The sequence below is a fragment of the Parasteatoda tepidariorum genome, chromosome 2 (genome assembly GCF_043381705.1).
Source record: "Parasteatoda tepidariorum isolate YZ-2023 chromosome 2, CAS_Ptep_4.0, whole genome shotgun sequence".
Taxonomy (NCBI): domain Eukaryota; kingdom Metazoa; phylum Arthropoda; class Arachnida; order Araneae; family Theridiidae; genus Parasteatoda; species Parasteatoda tepidariorum.
The window spans coordinates 91,532,415-91,553,307 of NC_092205.1; the positions used below are offsets into that span (position 1 = coordinate 91,532,415).

The 20,893-nt window shown below is 28.9% G+C and overlaps 1 protein-coding gene across 3 annotated transcripts; it reads left to right on the forward strand.

The window, feature by feature from the left end:
* The first annotated feature begins 822 nt into the window (after positions 1-822).
* Positions 823-17,102, forward strand: LOC107442697 (DNA repair protein complementing XP-C cells homolog). Of its 3 annotated transcripts, none has more exons than XM_043049013.2 (7): positions 823-955; positions 4,424-6,474; positions 8,771-8,996; positions 10,476-10,644; positions 11,972-12,065; positions 13,373-13,466; positions 16,402-17,102. In XM_043049013.2, exons 2-7 carry the CDS (start codon positions 4,448-4,450, stop codon positions 16,492-16,494), a joined length of 2,703 nt encoding a protein of 900 aa, XP_042904947.1. In that variant the 5' UTR covers positions 823-955; positions 4,424-4,447; the 3' UTR covers positions 16,495-17,102. The 3 variants fall into 3 exon arrangements, 2 of the variants coding, with proteins under 2 accessions (XP_042904947.1, XP_042904948.1); XM_043049014.2 differs by lacking the exon at positions 823-955 and adding an exon at positions 1,047-1,152; XR_011636216.1 differs by lacking the exon at positions 10,476-10,644.
* The last annotated feature ends 3,791 nt before the right edge of the window (positions 17,103-20,893 follow it).

Below are 20,893 nucleotides of genomic sequence, written 5' to 3' on the forward strand. Positions count from 1 at the left end.
AACGATGTAAAAATAAAGATTTACTTCAAATATATGTGCTTGCAAGTAAATATTATTTTTAGTTTAATATATTAAATTAATTTATATATAAATGCATATAAACGTAATTTGCTCGCGAAATTAATGTAATTTTAAATATGAAAAACAGAATACAATTCCAATTTTACTAATTCCATTTTTATCTTAAATTGATATTTTTCTTCGATTGATTGAGACAGATTTTTGACAAAATTGTTAATCTTTTAAATCAAAAAATTTTATTTAAGCTTCTATTTATTTTTTCTTTTAGTTAAGTTTTACCTTAATAATGTGGAAAAAACTATAGAATAGAATTTTTTTTTCGTTTTATTAAATTAAAAATAAGACACTATGCAGTTGTTTATGTAAAATTAAAATGTATCAAAGTTTCTAAAGTATAAACGTTTGAAATGATTTTTATAATTTTACTAAATTTTACAAAAATATTTTTGTAATTTTTTTTTCAAAATTCAAATTGAAAGTAAATATTGAAATAAATAATTTAAAAAATTAGTTATAAAAAAATTATATAAATGTAAAATAAATGTTTAGCAGTTGATTTATAAGTTTGTAATGCTTATAAAAGTTTTGTAAGCTTTAAAAGCGAAATATATGCCTCTGGGGATCGAATCACCAACTAAGTTTGCTAACTCGAATTTAATTAACTTTAAATTTCTTTCATTGTCTCCAAAAAAGTCTTTATAGTGTGTTTTAAGAAAAGACATGTGGACTTTGATTGCCATGTTAAGAGTAGGAAAATTCCGTGAAAACTAGGACTACGCCAACTACTAGCGCCACGTAAGGAGTGTATTAGTGGCTCGTCGCTTTTCGGAACTTGAGTGGTTTGTTTTGTATATGTCTGTACCGCATGTAGTTACGCAATGTTATATTCTCAGTAAATATTGAAATTGAAAACAAAATCCTTCATTTAAGATCGGTATTAAATTATTCGTTTACATAATTCCGCGATATAATTTAAATTTGACTTATTTATGATTAACCAATCATTTATGAATCATCAACTTATTTATAATGCCAATCTGTTTAAATCATTTTTCTTTTTAAAATGTTAAAATAAGTTTTTTCAACCTTATGATTGGCGCCAAAGTTAATTATTTTATGTGATGTGATAATGTACTGTACCTTGTAAAAAGGGTTAATTGATTTGTAGAATAATTATTGTATATAAATTTAGTTTTATATTTAGAATCGTTTCAGGTTAAGCAGTGTCCCTGTTTCAAAAATATTATTCAGGAAACATAAATTAAACATGAAAAAAATAATTTTTAGGTGCTAGATAATTACAGTTTATTATTCCCCATTTTGGGGTATCTAACAGGGTTCACAAAAACCCAAGTTTTTTAAAAAAAACTTCTGCCCATGTCAGTTTTTTCATGACAAAAATCTAATTTTGTTGTAGGATAAGTGAGATTTTTTTTTATTCAATATATTCTACATGCGTACTTATTATACTGAATATAAGAATAAGATATAGTATACGCTGAAAAAATGTTCCAAATCAAAGAGATAAATAAAAGAAATAGTTATGAGAATAAATATTTCAGTCATTTTTCTGTCTTCTAAAAGTATGAATTGCATGATGATTAAGTTACTGAAATGAATATTAATAAATGTTATGTGATGAGTTTTAAATTGTAAATATACATTCATTAAATGAAATGTGCAGTATATCTTTTTGAAGCACATGATATGTTCATTTGTATTTTTCAATGTCTGAATGTTTTATGCTTCATAATGTACAAAAATTATCTAAAATATACTTTTTGCTCTTGAAATGAATGAAAGAAGATAATAAATTGTTGTATTCCGAGTATATAATTTAAGATTTTTATTGGACAAGAAATTAAATACTCCTCAGATTTAAATGATAATTTTGTATAAATAACTATATCATGAACAACTAATATCTGCAATATGCATTCATATTCCATAAATAAATAATTCCATTGGTTGTTCACTACATTATTTAATCTTTCTTTTATAATTAACTTAATTTTTACCAAATAAAATTTTCGCACACAAAAACAAGATTTAAAAATAATAAATAAGATGCATTTCTGATACTCCTTTAAATGTAAATATTAAATTTGAAATATCAGAAAATATTTATATCTGTTGTGTTGTTACTAATGCTAAATGCTTGAAGCAAATAAAAATTTGCCTGAGAAAAAAGCCATCAATATCTTATTAAAAGAAGAGACTGAGAACTAATGATGGTGGAAAAATTATCTTAATTTCTTCTTCTATAGCTCTACAGCCTTTTGTGGGCTCTGGATTGTTCTGCCATCCTATTCCATACAGCCCTCTGTTTTGACTTCTCCCTCCACCTACAAACCATCTTCAATAAAATTAAAAATTTTCACTCAATTTTTGCCTAGTTAAATATACAGTAAATAAATAGATTTTTTTATGTCTAAAGAAAAAATTGAAATAGAGACTTTCTAAGAAAATGTCTGTTTCAAGCGACCTTTAACATTTCCTTGGTGAAAACTTACTTAGTCACCCCATGCTCATCCTCCCTCAGTGGAAATATAGATCCCCACTACTAACCGATGTGGAAAGTCTTGGTTTCAAGTGTCCCAAAAAATTGAAAAATCACAGAAAAATATAAATAATAACTGAGCACTAAAAGATATTAAAATTTCGAAAATAAAAGTAAAAATTCGTTGCAATAACTGAATTTTTTTTTATCAAAACATTACAACACAATAAATTTTTGTGTCCCATCGGTTGGTGGCGTATGAAAGAGCCAATCATTTTACATGTTGACGAAATCGAACCAAAAAATCTCTCCATCATATGGTGGGGGCTAATATAATTCATGTAAATTCGTTATCCTAAATCCTCACTCACTCTTTTAAAAAATTGAAATCTTTGGATTATAATTTTTCGGGACAAAAATCTTTCTAAAATTTCTGGAAAAAAAAAAGAAAAAAAATTTTCACTTAATTATTCTTTATTTTTCATTATTTTCAAATGAGAATAGAAAAATCACGAGTATTTCTCTCCCCTCTGATGCGTAAGAAAAACATATATCAAATGTAATTCTGGACGGGGGAAAATTTAAATTTTGGGAAAATAAAACCATAGTTTTTTACAAAGTAAGGTAAAACAACATTGTTTTACCTTACTTTGTATTTCAGCACAAAGGTCGCCCTTATGTGTATTCATAGTTTTTTACTTAATAAAAAAAATATTTCTTGTTAGAACTCTGTATCATTCTGCGACAATGCCGGTATGATTCTTCCACGGGAGATTGGAAATGATAAAGTGTGAAAAAATCTACTTGGTTTAAAGATGAGTTTTTTCAAGTGAACCCAATCTGATAAAACCTTGATTTTTCTGGCCAATCTTGGCAGACCCTGTTACATAGCTGCCAACTCTACTGGATTTTCCAGTAGACTACTGGATTTTCCAGTAGACTACTGGATTTTACCAGTTTCTCCTGGACTACTACTGAAATTCTCCTGGTTTTTGTTCATTTTAGAAAATTCCCTAAAATTGATTAAGTTTAAATAAAAGAACCCTATTGAAATAGAAATTTTGTACAGATTATTACCTGCTTGCTTCAATATTTAAATAAGCATTTCTAATACATACTGAATTGTAACTCATTTATAGAAATCATTTCAAAACTTTTTTGTTCTAAAATTGTTCAGTTTATTTTTATTCAGAACTCTCTTTTTAAATTAATTTAAAAAAATATTTTAACTATCTTTGATGAATTAAATACCTATTTATATTTGAAATTATGATTAAACATAATACATAGTAACATTTCAAGTATGTTTAATGTCAATCATAACTGGAAAATATTACAGTTTTTCTCTTTTCATGACAATAAAAATCTCTAAAATTCCCTATGTGTAAAATTTTCAGTACATTATGCAACAATTATCATGTAATTTACATTAATTCATAAAATCTACTGGATTTTTTCCTATAGCTATGCTGGTATCTAGTGTGACACTTGTTACCTAAATGCTAATTATTAAACTGAAGTACTTTGATTTCAAACTATAGAAATACATAGTGTAGTAACTATATTCATTATTTTCTTAGTTGTTAACTTAACTTGTTTCAAATAGAAATAGAAGAAACAAAATTTTAAAATTATTTTAGTTTAATAAGTAAAATTATATTTAGAATTATTTTTAGCTAAAGTAAATTACCCTAAAGCAGGTACCCTTTGTGGTAAGCAATAACATAAAGTGGAAGTAATTAATGCTAGATATTTTCAAGTTTTTATTGTTTGAAATATTTAAACGTATCAAGACAATTCTGAATCAAATTTCAGTATGTTAAAGATTGTTAAAGCATGTTAAAGATTTTTTTTTAACAAACTTTTAAACTATAATCTAAAATAATAATTATTATTTTATAGAAAGCAGGAAGAACCTTCACAACTATGGAGAACAGTAATGAATTTGAAGAAACACCTTTAAGAAGATCAAGACGCAAGCCTAAGGAAAAGAATACAGTTCAAAAGCTGGATGTGGATATTACTTCTATCAAAGGCATTACTGTTGTTGAAAATACACTTGTAAGAAGATCAGGGCGTAAACCCACGAATAAAAAGAATGATGACCAAAATTCAAAAACTGATCAAGCTATTTCGAATTTAAATCAAGATCAAATGTTAAAAACCTCAAAGAGTGTGAACAAAAAATTTAAAGTCAAAAATGAAATTTCCTCTCCAAAATTTGAACCAACTTCTGTTGATATTTCGGGGTTTGGTTTGAAAGATTTAAGTCCTTCTTTGCCTGAGATGGCAAAAATAAAAACAGAATTAGTAAAATCATTTGATATGCAGCCATTAATAGATTACAATTACACTATTGATGCTCAAGAAAAAATATCTTCTGAAAAACCAAAAGTGCAAAGGAATAGAAAACGAAAAGCAAGAGACCTTGTAGAGGATAGCGTATCGCCTGAAAAAAACGAAAAAACTGCGTCTAAAAAGAAATTAACCTCAAAAAACATATCAACTAAAGTTCAAGGGGAAAAGGAGCCTGAAATTTCATTTGAACCAATCATGAAAGAAAAACTGTTAATAGAAAATAATAATTCTGCTTTTATTGGCTCATCAACCAGCGAAAAAACGGTTTTGCAAGTTCTTGCTCAGCATGAGTTAGGTGCAGGCAGTGAATCACCTCCTAAAACACTGATCAAAGAGAGCTGTGATTCGAGTAGTGAGTCAGATTGGGAAGAAGTTGAAGAAAGAACAGAGGTGAGCCTTGATGATTACAATCCAGTCATTCCCAAAGATGGCGTAGAAATTACTATAGATTGTCCAGAACTCAATGTACGCAAACGAAAGAAAAAACAGTTCGATCACATGGAATACATTAGACTTTATATTAATCGTGAACGAAAAGATCATCAATTAAATGTACATAAAACTCATATATTATGTCTATTAGCTCATGGGTTATTTGTAAATAATATTCTAAACCTGCCCTATTTAAGAGCTTTAGCACTTTCCTATCTGCCCTCAGATTTGTTAGCAGTGACAGCTGGTCGAAAGATAGACAAAGCGGATTCTGGTGTTATACGTAATGTGGTTTCTTGGTTTTGCGAAAATTTCAGTTTTGAAAATAAGCAGTTGCCTTTCATTGATTTCCAAGAACGTATGCCTAACTACTTTCAGGAGCGAAAATCCTCAAGTCCATCTGAGTACAATTTACTGTTCGTAGTATTTGCTAGAGTTTTAGGTTTTAAAAGTAGACTTTGTGTTTCTCTTAATCCTGTTAGTCACAAAGCAAAAAATTTATTGAAAAAACCGTGCTCGAAGGAAAAGGTTGAGCGTGGCCCAAAGGAAGAGCTCAAAAAATCAATAGTTGCGACAAAAGACAAAAAAGTTAAATCTGATATTTCACTTAAAGAAAAGAAACTTCAACTCCGGCGATCTAAGAAAGCTAAAAGCTGCAAATTAAGCAGCGGTGAAGATGAAGATTTTGTTGAGACGAACTCTAAAAAAATCAAACAAGTAAAAAAGATGTCTAAAAATATTTCAGGAAAACGATCCAATCGCAATGTCTTATCTAGTGATTCGGAGCCTGATACGCCAGAAAACCAAAGTTTTGAGGAAGATAAGATCATCTGCTGGTGTGAAGTTTTTTCTAAACCAGATAAACAATGGATTTCTATTGAATGTACTAATGCTATTGTTGATAAACCTTATGATATTGAAAAATTACTTCCAAAACCTGTGGCATATATTTTAGGTTATGATAATGATTGTTACGTAAAAGATTTAACCAAACGTTATTGCAGTGAATATATGACTTCAACTTTAAAATTAAGAGTTGACTCAGATTGGTGGGAAGAAACACTTGAATACTTTGCTCCTCCAAACTCAAAATTAAATAAAGACGAAGAAAAGAAATTGGAGGAAATTTTAGTCAACAAACCATTACCTAAAACAGTTGGAGAGTAAGTTCTTGCTTTGTTTTGTAATTTTGAAAAAAGTGTCATAACCAAAAATCAGAGAACCATTTATAGTTTGTCTATGCTAAGAACTCCTCCTGCCACAAAGGTTGTCTGGTGCTATGGAAACAAGAGACCAATGGACGAGATTTCCTTTCTCTCTGCGACTCGAGCCGAAACCACTCCAAAACAGTTATCTCGCACCCTTACTTAAAATAGTCATACATCGTTACCGTAGTCACCACCACAAGTCCATACGAATATCTGGGGGGATCTTATTTTGGACAAACTATAGTCCCATAGTACTTAAAATAGTGACATGACTAACTATTTAAAAAAAAAATAATAATTTAACAGAAAAGGGCTCAGAGTGTAAAAACTTGAAAAATCAGATTTTACATGCTTGATTTGCCGTTTTATTCATATGCATTGCAGCACCTCAGTTTTTTAGGCAGGCGAAATTAAAATACAAGGAATAGTTTTCTAAATCTCGCATACAAAAGAGCAAAATCAACTTCTTTTTTGTCTTCCATCTGCTAGAAAATAGATTTTTTTTTATGATTTAGTTTTTAACTTAATTTAAAGCAAAGATTCATAAAAAATTTTTCTACTTATCTGAAGTATTAAAGTTGATTTTAAGAGATTTCAACTTATTAAAGAGGACGACGACCTATACCCAATATGCCCTATTTCAACGTTGCCCATAGTTTCGCCTCTAGCCTCTAGTTGTGGCCTCTAGTTTCGCCTCTAGTTGTGGTTTTAAAAATGTCTGCTTTTAATTTTAATGCAATATTATTATGACAGGCAAATTTCAAATCATGCATTTGAATATGAACTTCTTTAAATACGTACTTGAATAATAACTGCTGTATATCTTGACGTAGAAGTCAGCTTTTTAAATCCTCAATGTTTGATGAAAATCAGTGGGTTGACTTGTAAATCAGTAATAAGGTCAGACATTTGCTGATCGTGAAATATTGAGGCATTATTAACAATGAGAAATATATCAATAACACTATCATATTACCCTTTTAAAAAACTTCTTTTCAATTTGTTATGTGCAATTTTGCTATATGTCATCTATATGTATTAAAATAAAGAATTTGTGTTCCCCGCATACCGAAAATTTTCTTACGCATATTAAAAACTAGGGGGTGGACTTAGGGTCGGTGAAGAGTATTACATTTTTCATTAAATCTGTAATGGTTAGCAATCATGAATTTGGATATCTAGCAGTACTGAGTCTGTTATTCAAAGAAATTTTTAACAACATCTAAAAATTTGATGGCAATAAGCAGATGGTTCCACCTACCAGTGAATATACAAACTGATGGGCACTCAATATCATACTGAATTAAAAGAAACATTAAATCATGTTCAATCAAATCGTATTCAGCTCTGTGGCAGAATTTTTTTGGGCTTTCTGCAACAAACTTCTCTATCACTAATATCTTTCTGCAAGATACTATTAATATGCATGTTATTAATTAAATTTTTTAATTTAAAGTAACAGAAGCGTTGTATTTGCAAAAAAAGCCTATTTGGATATAAGATTGTATATATTTTTATTTTAAATGAGTATGTAATATTTTATTCTAATATCATGAGCGATATTCTTCTATTTTGTAACAGGAAAACACAGTAATTATTTTTTTTTCGCGTTTCTTAAATCATCATCACCACATAAAAAATAATCAAAAATCGTTAAATCTGAGAAAGAAAAGCAATTTTTTTTATTTTTCCCAAATAAGAATTAAAAAAATCATGAGTATTTCTTCCCCTCTGATGCGTGAAAAAGGCATCTATTGAATATAGTTGTGGAGGAAAAAAATCTTTCAATCATTTCTACAGAAAGAAATTTTTTGCTTCAATATTCTTTATTTTTCATTCTTCTCAAAAAGAATTGAAAAATTTCTTTCCCTTCCAATGCGAGAAAGAAGCATCTTTTAAATATAGTTTTGTAGAGAAAAAAAATTCAAAAATTTTTGCAGAAAAGAAAACTTAAATTATTTACTTTCTAAAGGTAAATTCTTTCTGCAAGAACTCTTTAACATTTTGTGACAATGTCGCTGTGTCACCGCGATTCTGACACGGGGGTATTTAGTGTTAAATACTTAATAAAAAATACAGGTTCAAAGTCATAATTTGGCAACAAAAAAAAAGCAAAACGATGTACGTCAAGTCGATTGAGTTAGTTATTTTTCAACTTTTAAAGGACAATAAAGCTAATTGCCAGAGTTGGCCATTATTCTTTTTTAAAATCTTGTTTATACTCCATTTATCTTTTTTTTTTTTTTTTTAGGTTTAAAAATCATCCACTCTATGCTCTGAAAAGGCATCTTTTGAAATTTGAGGCAATCTATCCACCTGATGCAGCGCCTGTCGGTTTCCTACGAGAGGAGCCTGTCTATGCGAGAGATAATGTGTGCAAACTTCATTCACGTGAGACGTGGGTGAAAGAGGCTAGAGTAGTCCGTGCTGGTGAGGAACCATACAAGATTGTAAAAGCACGCCCAAAGTGGGATCGAGTAAGTTTCCTATATTGAAAAAAGATGGGGAGGTATAATCTTTAATAACAAAACATGCCTTACTCAAGCTTGCAGCGGTGCTAACTATTATGATTTATCAGTAATTATTGCATTTTGGTAGTCAATATAATTGCTTTATGGTTGAGTTATAAAGATTACGGTTTTTGAGAATTTTTGTAATAGTGACATTTCGATAGTTTTTCTTTTTTTTTTCCTTTATAACTACCAATTTCCATGTGGTTTGTAAAATCCCTATTACGATACATGAGTTACTAATTATGCATTTAAATAATCACTTTTTGATGCAATTTGTTTTTGACGATTACATCGTAAATCCAAGTTATTTTTCAATAATTTTCTTGGCAATGCATTCCCACATGGTTTCAAAAATTCCAATTTTTATGTGTATTTCAAATCATGCATTTTGACACACTTTATTTATGCTGATTACATCCTAAATTAAATTTTTTTTTTTCTTTTTGCTATTATTACTATGTTTTTTTCACGTGATTTTGACAATTTTGTTATTTTAACTACTACTATGGCTACTACTATTAAATATATTATAACATGCGCATTTTTAATCACGCATTCAAATAATAACTTTTTGATTCATTTCATTTGTGTGAATTTCATTGTAAGTATAAGTTATTTTTCCGTTGTTTTTTCTGCAGTTGGCGCCATTCACGTGGCATTTAGAATCCCCAATATTTAATTTAATGTTATAGTAAAATGATGAATTCAAAAAGTGGAGGAAGGCGTGAACTTTTAAACTGCTCGCTGTTTGTAATTTTGTTAATTTCATGAAGCTTAAAAAAAACATTTCCTATTTAAAACTCATGAAACCTCTAATAATTCAAGAAATAGGAATAATATCTGAAGTATAATTCCAAATGAATATTAAATCTTATTTTGTACTATAATGGTTTTGTTTTAATCTTTGCTTTTTGTTTAAACCCTATTAATGTTTTTTAATTAAAATATTTATTTCAAATTTATATTATTCATTAAAGTATACACGTATTCATATTTTACACTTTCATTTTATGATAAGCATTACACTTTTTTGTTGAAACATTTTTTTCTTTTACTCAGTATATTTATTTTTTGAAAAGTCAACAATTGATTTTTTTTTTAAATAGTATCAGTTTTTTCATTTTTAAATGAGTTCTAATAATTAAAAATATTTCATTTTCTGCAAATATGTTACATAGATTATTGATAAAAAAATTTTAGCTCTTGAAACACTATTGTTTTTATAAAATTATCATATTTGCTGCCAATATGACTAAATATGCGTGCTTCTTTCATTAGTCAAGCTGTTGTGCAAGTAACCCTTCACTCAGAAAGGTTGTGCACACCTACTCCAGCTTCTCAAGCTTATAAGAGAAAAAAAAAAATTTTTGACCAAATTTTTCTTCTCCGTTTACTGATACTTGAAAGTTAATATTTTTATTAAAAGGGGAAATTAAATTACAGATTGCTGGTGTAATGAGGACAGATTTACCTCTTGAAGTGTTTGGTTTTTGGCAGACAGACCCGTATGAACCACCCACTGCAGAGGGTGGGAAAGTGCCCAGAAATGAATATGGAAATGTTGAGCTGTTCAAACCTTGCATGCTACCGCACGGAACTGTACATCTACAAAGTAGGCTTTCTACATTTTAATAGCTTTATCATTCCTAAAATCTTCAGTATTGACTTTTTGTCATACTAGTTTTTATCCAAATTGTGAAGATTTTTACTTATTATTTCTTACTTACTTAAATATGTGTAATTACATTTTAATGTAGCCATTATTATTAATTTAAACTTTGTTTTTCTGAATATTGTTTAATTGAAACTAATCTTGAATTTTTTTGAAAATTATTTGAAACAGTGTTCATATGGGTCCTTAAAAAGTCTTTGGTTTATAAAATTGTTGCTAAGGTCCCTAAAAAGTGTTGAATTTTGATGTTTTTTTTTTCTCCTTCCTTTGCTGGCTTTCTGGTTTTTAACATCATTCTTATGTTGCCCCGCAAGAAGAATCTGCTATTAAAATGTTTAAATTCAGTGAGGTTTACTTTCTTTTTTTTTCTTCCATATTTGAGTACAACCCCTAGGTTAGAGGTCAGAAAATTTTACGGAGTATGTCAAATTTCATTTCAAAATACTTTGTCTCCTCTCATGCACAAAATTATTGAAACAAAATTTGGGTAATTGTTTTTTTTTTCTTTAATTGGCCAAATTTTATTTCAAAATACTTTGTCTCCTCTCATGCACAAAATTATTGAGAAACAAAATTTGGGTAATTGTTTTTTTTTTCCTTCAATTGGCAGCTCTACATTATAGAAAGTTAGTGAAGATATTGAGGATACTTCGCAAATTGAATATTAATCGCAATTATTTTGATATTTTATCGATTGCACGTATAATGGCATTGTTTCATTTAAAATAAATAACCCCATTTTTTTTTCTTGTTCATTTCCTGAAGGAAAAAAACTTACATAGTTTTTACTTATAGACTTACATAGTTTTTACTTACATATTTGTTTCTAAAAAAGGTTATAAACAGACTTTCAACATCTTGCATAAATAGTAATTTCACATATTTTTATTTATAATTATCTAATACATATTTATAATAGATTGCGATTTTCTACACCAAAATTTTGGAGTTTTGACAGCATTCGTCAAAAAAAGAGGTTTACTTTCGAAAGGAATAACGAACATCACTGATAATTTTGTATGTACTTTTATTTAAACTTACTTCGCATTTATAATAGTTAATAATCATTTTCTACACCAAAGTTTTAGGTTTTTGTCAATTGTTAAAAACTGGGTGAAAAAGGTATTTTGACATAAAGTGTAAAACCAGATAGAACTATCAACCCTACTATTTAGTCATACTAAATTCACTTGTTCTACACTTTACTTAAATAAAAATATTTTTCATGTCCCATTTCTCAAAATAACTTCTTTTCTCTTTACTATAGTTCCATGTTTGAATCGCATTGCAAAAAAGTTGGGTATTGACTGCAGCGCAGCTGTTGTTGGTTTTGATGGCCATAAAGGAAGCATTCATCCAGTGTATGTAGTTTCTCATAATTTATGTTGATATACATTATTTTATAACCATCCAATTTTTGGCTTTATGACTACTAATGTTCTACACCATAGCCTTGTCCCAATCCAGAAGACAAGGGAGCTCCTGGATCAATTATTGGGAGAAATTTGCCTTCTTGGAAAGCTTTCTGATAGAAATAACCCTCATTTGTGTTACATGGGGAGGAAAACCTCCCATGGTTAGCCAGATGCCAAGGGGACTCTAACCCATGATCAACATAACATATATTTTCATTTTATGTTACAGTAGACCGATTATCCGGGAGCAGTACTATCCGGATTTTAAATTTCCCAGTTTTCTAGATCGGCAAAAAAGTGTAATTTATTGATGTTTCATTGAACTCTTGATTAATAAATTCTATGAATATATTGAGTATTATTGCATGTGTGAGAAAAATACTGAGCAAATCTATAAAAATGAATATGTAGTATATTTTATCTGAAGCTGGGAAAGGGTACTGTTGAAAGTACTGTATTAATGGCATCTGAACATTAACTATTTATTTTATTCTCTGGTAGTTTCTCTTTATTTATTCAGGGTTTGAAAAATTCTAGATGACAAAATTTCATGATATGACTAATTTTTCGAAGTTTTATTTTTGATTGGCTTTTGAATCCAACCATTGATGTTTTTTCACATCACAAGATTCTACATTTTAATGTATAGTCGGGATTTGCATGAAAAGATATTCTTCTTCAGTCTTTTGACTAGTTTTTTCTTATATATGTTGCTGTGAATGGCTGAAATTGGTGGTTGTTGGCAATCACATAGTCGGTTGTGTAAATGTCCGAACTATGTACTAGGTCTAGTTAAGTGCCACTGCCCATTTTACATTTAACCGGCATGCCCTACATAATTATTTTTTTTTTTTAAGATTTAAGTGCCACTGTCCGGTATGCATTTAACCGGTACTCCTTATGCTGAGGTTTCTCCTAATCTATCCTCAGCTGATATTAAAGTATGGACGAATAAATTAATATCAAATATTTCAGGCATTCACTAAAGCGACTGTGTGATTTTTGACATTCGCAGTAACATTTATATATATGAAATAGTAACAGTAATCTTTGTTTTACTTTGAAAAGGTGCAGTTTTATTCCTCAAAAAGTGCCTTTTTGTTTCTGAAAAAGTACCTTTTTTAATAAATGCACCCTACCCCTTATTAAAAATTTAAAAAAGTGAACTCTGTGTAACGTATAAATTTATAAAATTTTAATTTTCTTTTCTTCGAAAATGTCTATTCTCATGCCTTGATATTTGATTTTATTAGATTTGATGGCTTTGTTGTCTGTGAAGAATTTGAAGATACCCTTATAGCTGCATGGGAGGAAGAGCAAGTGAATGCAAAAAAGCGTGAGGAAGAAGTAAGGAAATGGAAGGGGAAAAATTTGACTTTTTTATTTAACTTTACATATTTAGCTTCTAAAATAGCTCATAGTTTTTTCGAATTTTTCAAAACCTTAAATTAATATACAAGAATGGTAGAAATGATTCTAATGTTCAGCAGTATAAGTGCCATTTCATTAGAAATAATTCCTTTTGTGTTCATAAAACTCGCTTAAATATGTATTTCTTCATTTGGTAGACTTCTGGTGTCCTATCAATCCTACTTAACTTAGTAGGATTGAATTACTTTATCCTACTTGACAAATTCTACTTAACTTAAAGGGAATGTAAAAAAGGCTAAATAACTGTGAGGGGGAACTCTGTTTTTCATCTAAAAGTTTAGTTGCCGGAAAAAAGCATTAAATATCTGTTTTAAATTCACTTGAAAAAGTTGTAGAATTAGCTTGAGATACTTTCTCTCCCAAAAACTGCAGAATTCAACAACAAAGAAAGTTTTACAATTACCGACTGTCTGGAAAACATCCCTGAGGATGATCCGAAGACATGCCATTCGCAATTTTGATCCTCTGCAGAGGGGATGCTTTGGTAGCCTGATGACCTGAGCGCGGAGTCTAGCACTTTATGGTGGAACAGTTTAACACTGACTGATACCGCTCAAGCTTGGTCACTTCACAGGCTGATCAAAGTGGTCACCCATCCGCTTACTGACGGCAGGCTTACTGAGTGGTGCTTGACTTCAGTGTCTTTACGATCAGTCCACAGCAGGACTAGTACCAAAAAGAACGTGGCTACTGTAACTGGAAGACTAACTTCAATTTTACAGCCATTAAAATCATTGAACCAACTGTTGTATGTAAGAGTGAAAGATATTCATGTCACATCATAACATCTAAATGACTCTTGAAGCAGGACTCCCATGGGTCAGGGAAAACCTGGAATTGTCAGGGAATTTTGACTCTAAAAAACTGGGAAAGTTGGCTTGGCAAATTCCTACATCATACCTGGAAAATTACCAGTCGTCGAATTATCAGTAACAGTAATTGAAATTCAATTTAATTAATTCCAACATCTATTAAAATTATTTGTTGTAAAAAATCCACATTTTAGAGAAACTTTTCAATGTTTCCCTCCTCCTTCAATATTTTTTTGCTCACCAAATCTAATATTTAACATAAAAATCAAAGTTTTCTGATGAAAAATTGCAAGGTATAGATAAAATTAGGTCTAGATTTACATTGACATTTTCCTGGAAATGTCAGTGAGGTTTTTTTTTTTTTCTGGAACCCTGTTGAAGCCCAGCCAGAGCCAATTATCAAATGTAAGCAAATATATTTTTGGTTTTATTTATATAATAATAAATATTTATGGAGTAAAATAAATTTTAATCATTATTTTGAAAATAAATTCTAGTTTTTATTTTATAAAAATTCGGTACGAACTACTTATGTAATGTACTTAATTTTAAATTCTATAGAGCGAATAAAACAAAATGAAAATAATATATCCTTAGCAATTTCAGAAGAGAAACAACAGTTTTAAATCACAGCCTTGTCTGTCCCTGTTATATGCCTTTCTGTTTATCATTACTAGTTGGCTGCTCACAATTATTTGAAGTTCAGAATATGCTATGGCAAATATTTAGTTATTGTTTTGTTCGAAGGATGCCATTTTAGGATCCATACCCTCTTCAGATCCTGTTGACTGAAATCAGTTTTTAGAAGAAATCAGCAAACTGAATTTCACCAATTAATATCTCTTTTAAACTTTTTTTTTTAATTAAAATGGCTTTTTTTTTTCCTTTTATAAGTTAGCAAATATTTTCAGAACACATTTTAATGAAAAAATGGGATTAATGCTTCTGTTACACAATTATGCAAAAAATGAAGGTCTATAAACAATGTTAGTGTTTGCTTACACAAAATTTATACTATTGTTGTGTCTAAATTTGCTTTAGTTTTCATTTTACCCCCAATGTTTTGAAACGTTAATCAAAATTAATTTAAGGTTTTTTTTTAAAAAAAATTAATAATAGAAATTTTTAGAAATAGGACAACAAATAAGTAGAGAGATATTAATGGCTTCATGAAAAAATCATTGATTTATTAATCTGGTGTAAAAAGAGGTATTGAGTTTACTGTTATTTTTATCTTGATTGCTGTAAAAAATGAAAAATGTATGAAAATTTTTTAGAAATCATTGATTTAATATATGTGCCATTATCATGAAAAGTTACATTTTCAAGTAGTGAGTTATAAATTTCTGAAAATTATGGTAAGCAACATTATATTGTGTTAAGTGGTTAAAAATTATGTTCAGTCTTGAAATTTTTTCAGAGTGGCACTCCATGCAAACCCAATCATACCGTTGATCACGAAATTGTGAAGCATTAACCTCCTAGCACAACCAACCTAAACCTAACCAAAGACAGCCTGTTGTGGAAATGCTTTACTGCTGAAAATTTTCTATAATGCATTTTTCAAATTGTGTAAATCTCTAAATTGATAAAGACTGGGGTCAAATGCTAGCTGACAGTTAAGATTTTTTTAATGAGACTTATTTTAAGAACCAAAATCATTCACAAATTCATTTTTTTATTATATGTTAATCTTTTTAACCTGATATATGAATATTTCATGTTCTTTATTATATTCTATGTCATGACTTTTCAGCATTCCCCATTTTACAAATATTTGTAAATCTTCTTTGAAACCATTTATCTTGTTATATATATATTTTATTCACTTTTCGAACGTTACCTTTCTAGTAGTAGTTCTGTTTGCTTTCTCATGCTTTCAAGAAGTGATGGAATTTATTTTATGAACAACTGCCTGTTTTTCCTATCATTTGTGGTTATCTTTCTCCCATGATAATCTTCCTTATTTTATGTTATTTACAACTAATGAAAAAAAAACTTTATTATTATAGCATATTTATGTTTTTTTTTTATTTTAGAAAAGAGAAAAGCGAATTTATGGCAATTGGAAGAAATTAATAAAAGGTTTACTCATCAGAGAAAGAATTAAATTGAAGTACAACGTGAAATGAAATTGCATTTTCAAGCATTTTAACTACCTCTTTCATTAACATCGAAATATTTTTTTTCTGTTTCTTCATTTTATTCATTCAACTATTTCTTTGTATTCTACAAAATTTCCAACATCTGTGATATTGGGTGAAAAAAAAACTTTCATTTGTGTTCTTTTGTACATATCATTATTCAACATTTTAAAAATGTTTCATATGAATAGGGATTTAAAAAATTAAGTATAAATATCACTTAAGAAAATTTTCCTTGCAAATTCTCTTTTATTACTAATTTAAAAGTGTAAAAAAAGTGAGTGCAGACAAACCTAGAATAAGCCACGACATACTGAAAAGTAAAATTTACAAATGAAAATAAATTATGAGTTGATAACTTAAGATTATGAGAGGGAGAAGTTCTCTTCTAATAATTTGTTTGCATTTTAATATTTTGAAGTAATATTTTCAGACTTCATGACTTAACTCTAGGTTTGCCTGAACTTACCTTTTCTTCTGGTATGGTGTCCTCTTAAAATGCTAAAATAATAAATTTCTTTCCACGATTACTGAGGTGATATGCAATAAATGTAGACATATATAAACTGTAAAGAAAGTAAAATATTTGATACTTAGATTTTGCTCATCATTTCTTTGTTAGTGTTTTTATTTTTATTAATAATTTCTGATGAACTAGAAATTGAAAATCCCATTATTACCTATCCACTTTAGAGCTCGTTTACAATACATGATCATCAGCTCAATTTCAATCAATATAGTGAAACCTTTCGGGAGCAACCACTCACTGTTCCACAGTAAAATGATTGTTGATGGAGGTTGGTCATTCTTAGAAGTTACCTCCATTGAATTCAAAGGTACATGATATTTATCATATCTAGGGTCTAGATGCAGCAGAAGGTCAACTTAGCGAGCCCTAACAACAGTTTTTTTACAGCCTTTTTAATACTAAATCAACCAGTTCTAGATTTCCTCTGGAACCCTGTAAAATCAGGAATCACAATAAATAATCTCCAATTTATAAAGGGGGGGAGGACGTGACAAATAATAAAGGTGAGCCGAACTTTTGGGATCCTATTATTCAGACAATTGCTAGGCTTCTTAACTGAGTCGCAAGTCTTAGAAAATCCAATTAAGTCCCAATTTTTTTATTTATTTTTTTTTAGTTCTGCAAGTTAAATTATGAATATTTATTTTTCGAACTTTTGTTGAAATTCATTCCTCTAAAAGCTTTTTCTTTTCCTAAAGAATTCCTTAGGGCGCTGGGCCCATATCCAAGAGGTCGTGGGTTCGATCCTCGCCGGCCGAAGACTCCCTGTATAGTAAATGGTGACTGATGCACGTTAAATCTGTCGAGTCTCAAAGTCCTCCATGTTCCCACAACAAATCAATACCTCTGGGGGTACTGATCCAGGAGTTTCCTTGTCCTCTGGATTGGTTCAAAATTTCAAGATAAGTAGAATTGAACGCAAGTAGTCGTAAACCCATGAAATTGGGTCGGCTGTTCAACGACGGTTTTAAAATAAAATCTGTTAAGGGGGAAAAGGAAAAAGACACCATCCAAATTTATCAAAATCAATGCATTAATTCTCAATTTTCTTACAAATGAGCCCCAACAATGTGAAGGTGGTTGTTTAAAAATCAGCATAATTGTAAAAAAGTGGACTAAGCTTTGAATGAAGTGAGCAGTATTCTCAGTGAAATTTTGCATTCGAAAATAATACTCTCAAACAGTTAGGATCGTATATATATATATTTATTACTTTGCTAGCCTAAATAAAAATTCTTCAAAATGCATTAGGACAGAATGCATTATTTTCAAGTCTAGTTGCATGGATAAAAATAATCCACAAGTATTCTCTCCATAAATATATTCCAAGGACTATTTTTGATCCTTGGGCACAAAGTAAGAGCGCAGTAGTTTTACAAATAGAAATGTTGGATTTATTTCAGCCATAAAACATTAAAAATAGTACCAGAAAAGACATTTCATTCTTTTCTTGGTCCCGATTAAAATTTACAACTTTTTTAAAATAATTCTATCACAAAGATGCAAATATTGCTCAATATATAGACAAAATACCTCTTGCTACATCAGCTAACTTGCGAAGAAAAGTGTCTCCACAGTTATGTACTTTATTAAGTAAATCATAATGGCCACTATAACAAAATCTAGAATTAATCCAAAACAAATCAGGCTGAGATTAATAAAAAGTTTGGCTTTAAAATAAATCATACCAGCATCACATATTAGCAGTCAAATGAAGAAGGTCGCTGAGAATAATTTGTTTTAAACCCTTGTCGCAGAATTTTTATCAACCATACTTTTGTATTAAATTAGGTCAAAATGAGTAACATTTCAATAATTTATGGTTATAAAATACAGCATGAAACACTGTTGTCCTTTTCTACATTAAACGTAAAATCTTCCAAACAATAATTTTTTGAATTTGCAGCTATTTAGATCTAGGAAAGTTATTTATCATTGAAATAAATTTTTTTAATTTACAAAATCAACTTCTGATAAATTTTTGAATATGAATGAAAGAAAACATTTCAAGCTACTTTTTTTTTGTATTTTAGTACAAACATAATTACGATAATCTAAGAGATTTTTAGCGACAATTAGACTTTTTTTATAATTATATATATTTGCTACCCATCTGCGTCAAAGGATTAATAAAGGGTGAATAATCTAAATGAACATTGTTATAATTTTTGAGAACGTTAACAAATAATATCCATTTGAATATAAAGACAGCAAATGAAATTAAAATTTACACACATTCTTAATTAAAATGCAACTTCATTAGCTGCCCTTATCTGTTGGGTAAATAATACAAATACGAAACAAACATTTTCTTATTTTATAAGTTTAGCAGAAAATACATTTTTTCAATCACATTGATGAGTTTTTATAAAACGTTAAAATTTGCAGTAAAAATAAAGTGCAAAACTAGATATATGTAAAATCCCAAAAAATAAAAATTATTTACATTTCAGCATCATTATGCTGCATCATTAAAAGGTATCACATGACTGTCACTCTCTAATGTTGTAAAGCTTCATTAGCGTCCCATGACCTGTTTTTAATACTTTAGATTCTGGTTTACTGGCATTTATTTAAGGATTTTTTATTTTTTTTTTAGAAAATTTACTAAAATTTAGAGAATTTTCTACTATATACAAAAAACCAGGAGATTTTTTTATTAAACCAGTAGAAACTGGCAAAATCCAGCTGTCTACTGGAAAATCCAATAGAATTGGCAGCTATGCAAATATATGACACATATTTTTTTTAATTAAATACTAACTTTTAAACTTTTTTATTAGTCACAAAATTTCCCTCATTATTTTCTAAAAAAGAAAAGAAAAAATCACTAAAAGTTTGGGAATGAATAGAGTACAAAAAGGTTGATTTGGAAATTTTATAGAATATCAGAAATGAATAACCCAAAATACAAATATTTGTATTTTGCAGATAATCTTGTAACCTTTCAATATTGCACCTCCCCCTTCTTATTATTAATAATAACCATGAAGCAGGGATTTTTGTATCCCCTCTCTCTCAGAAAACTAAGAATACATAAATAAAATAACTCCTTTTCAAAAATAAACTAAATTTTTTTGTTACAAAAATTTGTATCATGCCATTCGTTATATGGGAACTGCGGTTCTATAAGCAAATTTTACAGAATTCAAGTCACGGCTAAAAAAATTAGTAACATCAAAAGAAAAAAATAATAAATGCAAAACATGTAAACAAGTTTAAACATTATCACACATTCTAAACATAAAAACAACAAAATATATTAATATAAGAATAAAACATATTTACATATATAAACTATATTTACATTTTTCTAACAGCAACTAGAGATTCAGCTGCGCTGAAAATTTTCAGCGAAAAGAAAGACCCCGCACACAAAAAGAAAAAGCACATAAAAGTACTTACTACAAAACGATTCACATTTCCTGAGAAAGTACATTAAATTTTAAATTTTTCACAAAGAAAATTAGCATAGTATGGAAGACAAAATAAAAATAAGCTTTAAAAAAAAAAACATTTTAAATATTAAATTGTATTGACACAACCATCTATTAGTAAAACGAATATTAATTACATAGAAATATTATTAACTTGAGACAATTTTATTATTTGCTCTTGTAAGCTTGGTCAACAACAGAAAATATAACTTATATAACAATGTTTGCAAACACATACAATAAAAAATCACTAATGATAAGTTACCATAAATTATTGATCATACAAGTATTTTCGTTAAATAATAGTACAAAAAAGGGTAAAAAATTTTGAATGAACCATAAAAAATTTTTATTACACAATCTTGTTCCTGTTTACGAAACAGTTAAATGTTAAACATAAATCAACTAGTAAATAAAAAAT

Bases quoted from the DNA above. Each gene is read 5' to 3' on its own strand.
- LOC107442697 (XM_043049013.2), top strand. From the start codon at position 4,448: ATGGAGAACAGTAATGAATTTGAAGAAACACCTTTAAGAAGATCAAGA. The intron at 6,475-8,770 runs GTAAGTTCTTGC...TTTTTTTTTTAG, and splicing joins TTACCTAAAACAGTTGGAGA to GTTTAAAAATCATCCACTCT. The intron at 8,997-10,475 runs GTAAGTTTCCTA...ATTAAATTACAG, and splicing joins CACGCCCAAAGTGGGATCGA to ATTGCTGGTGTAATGAGGAC.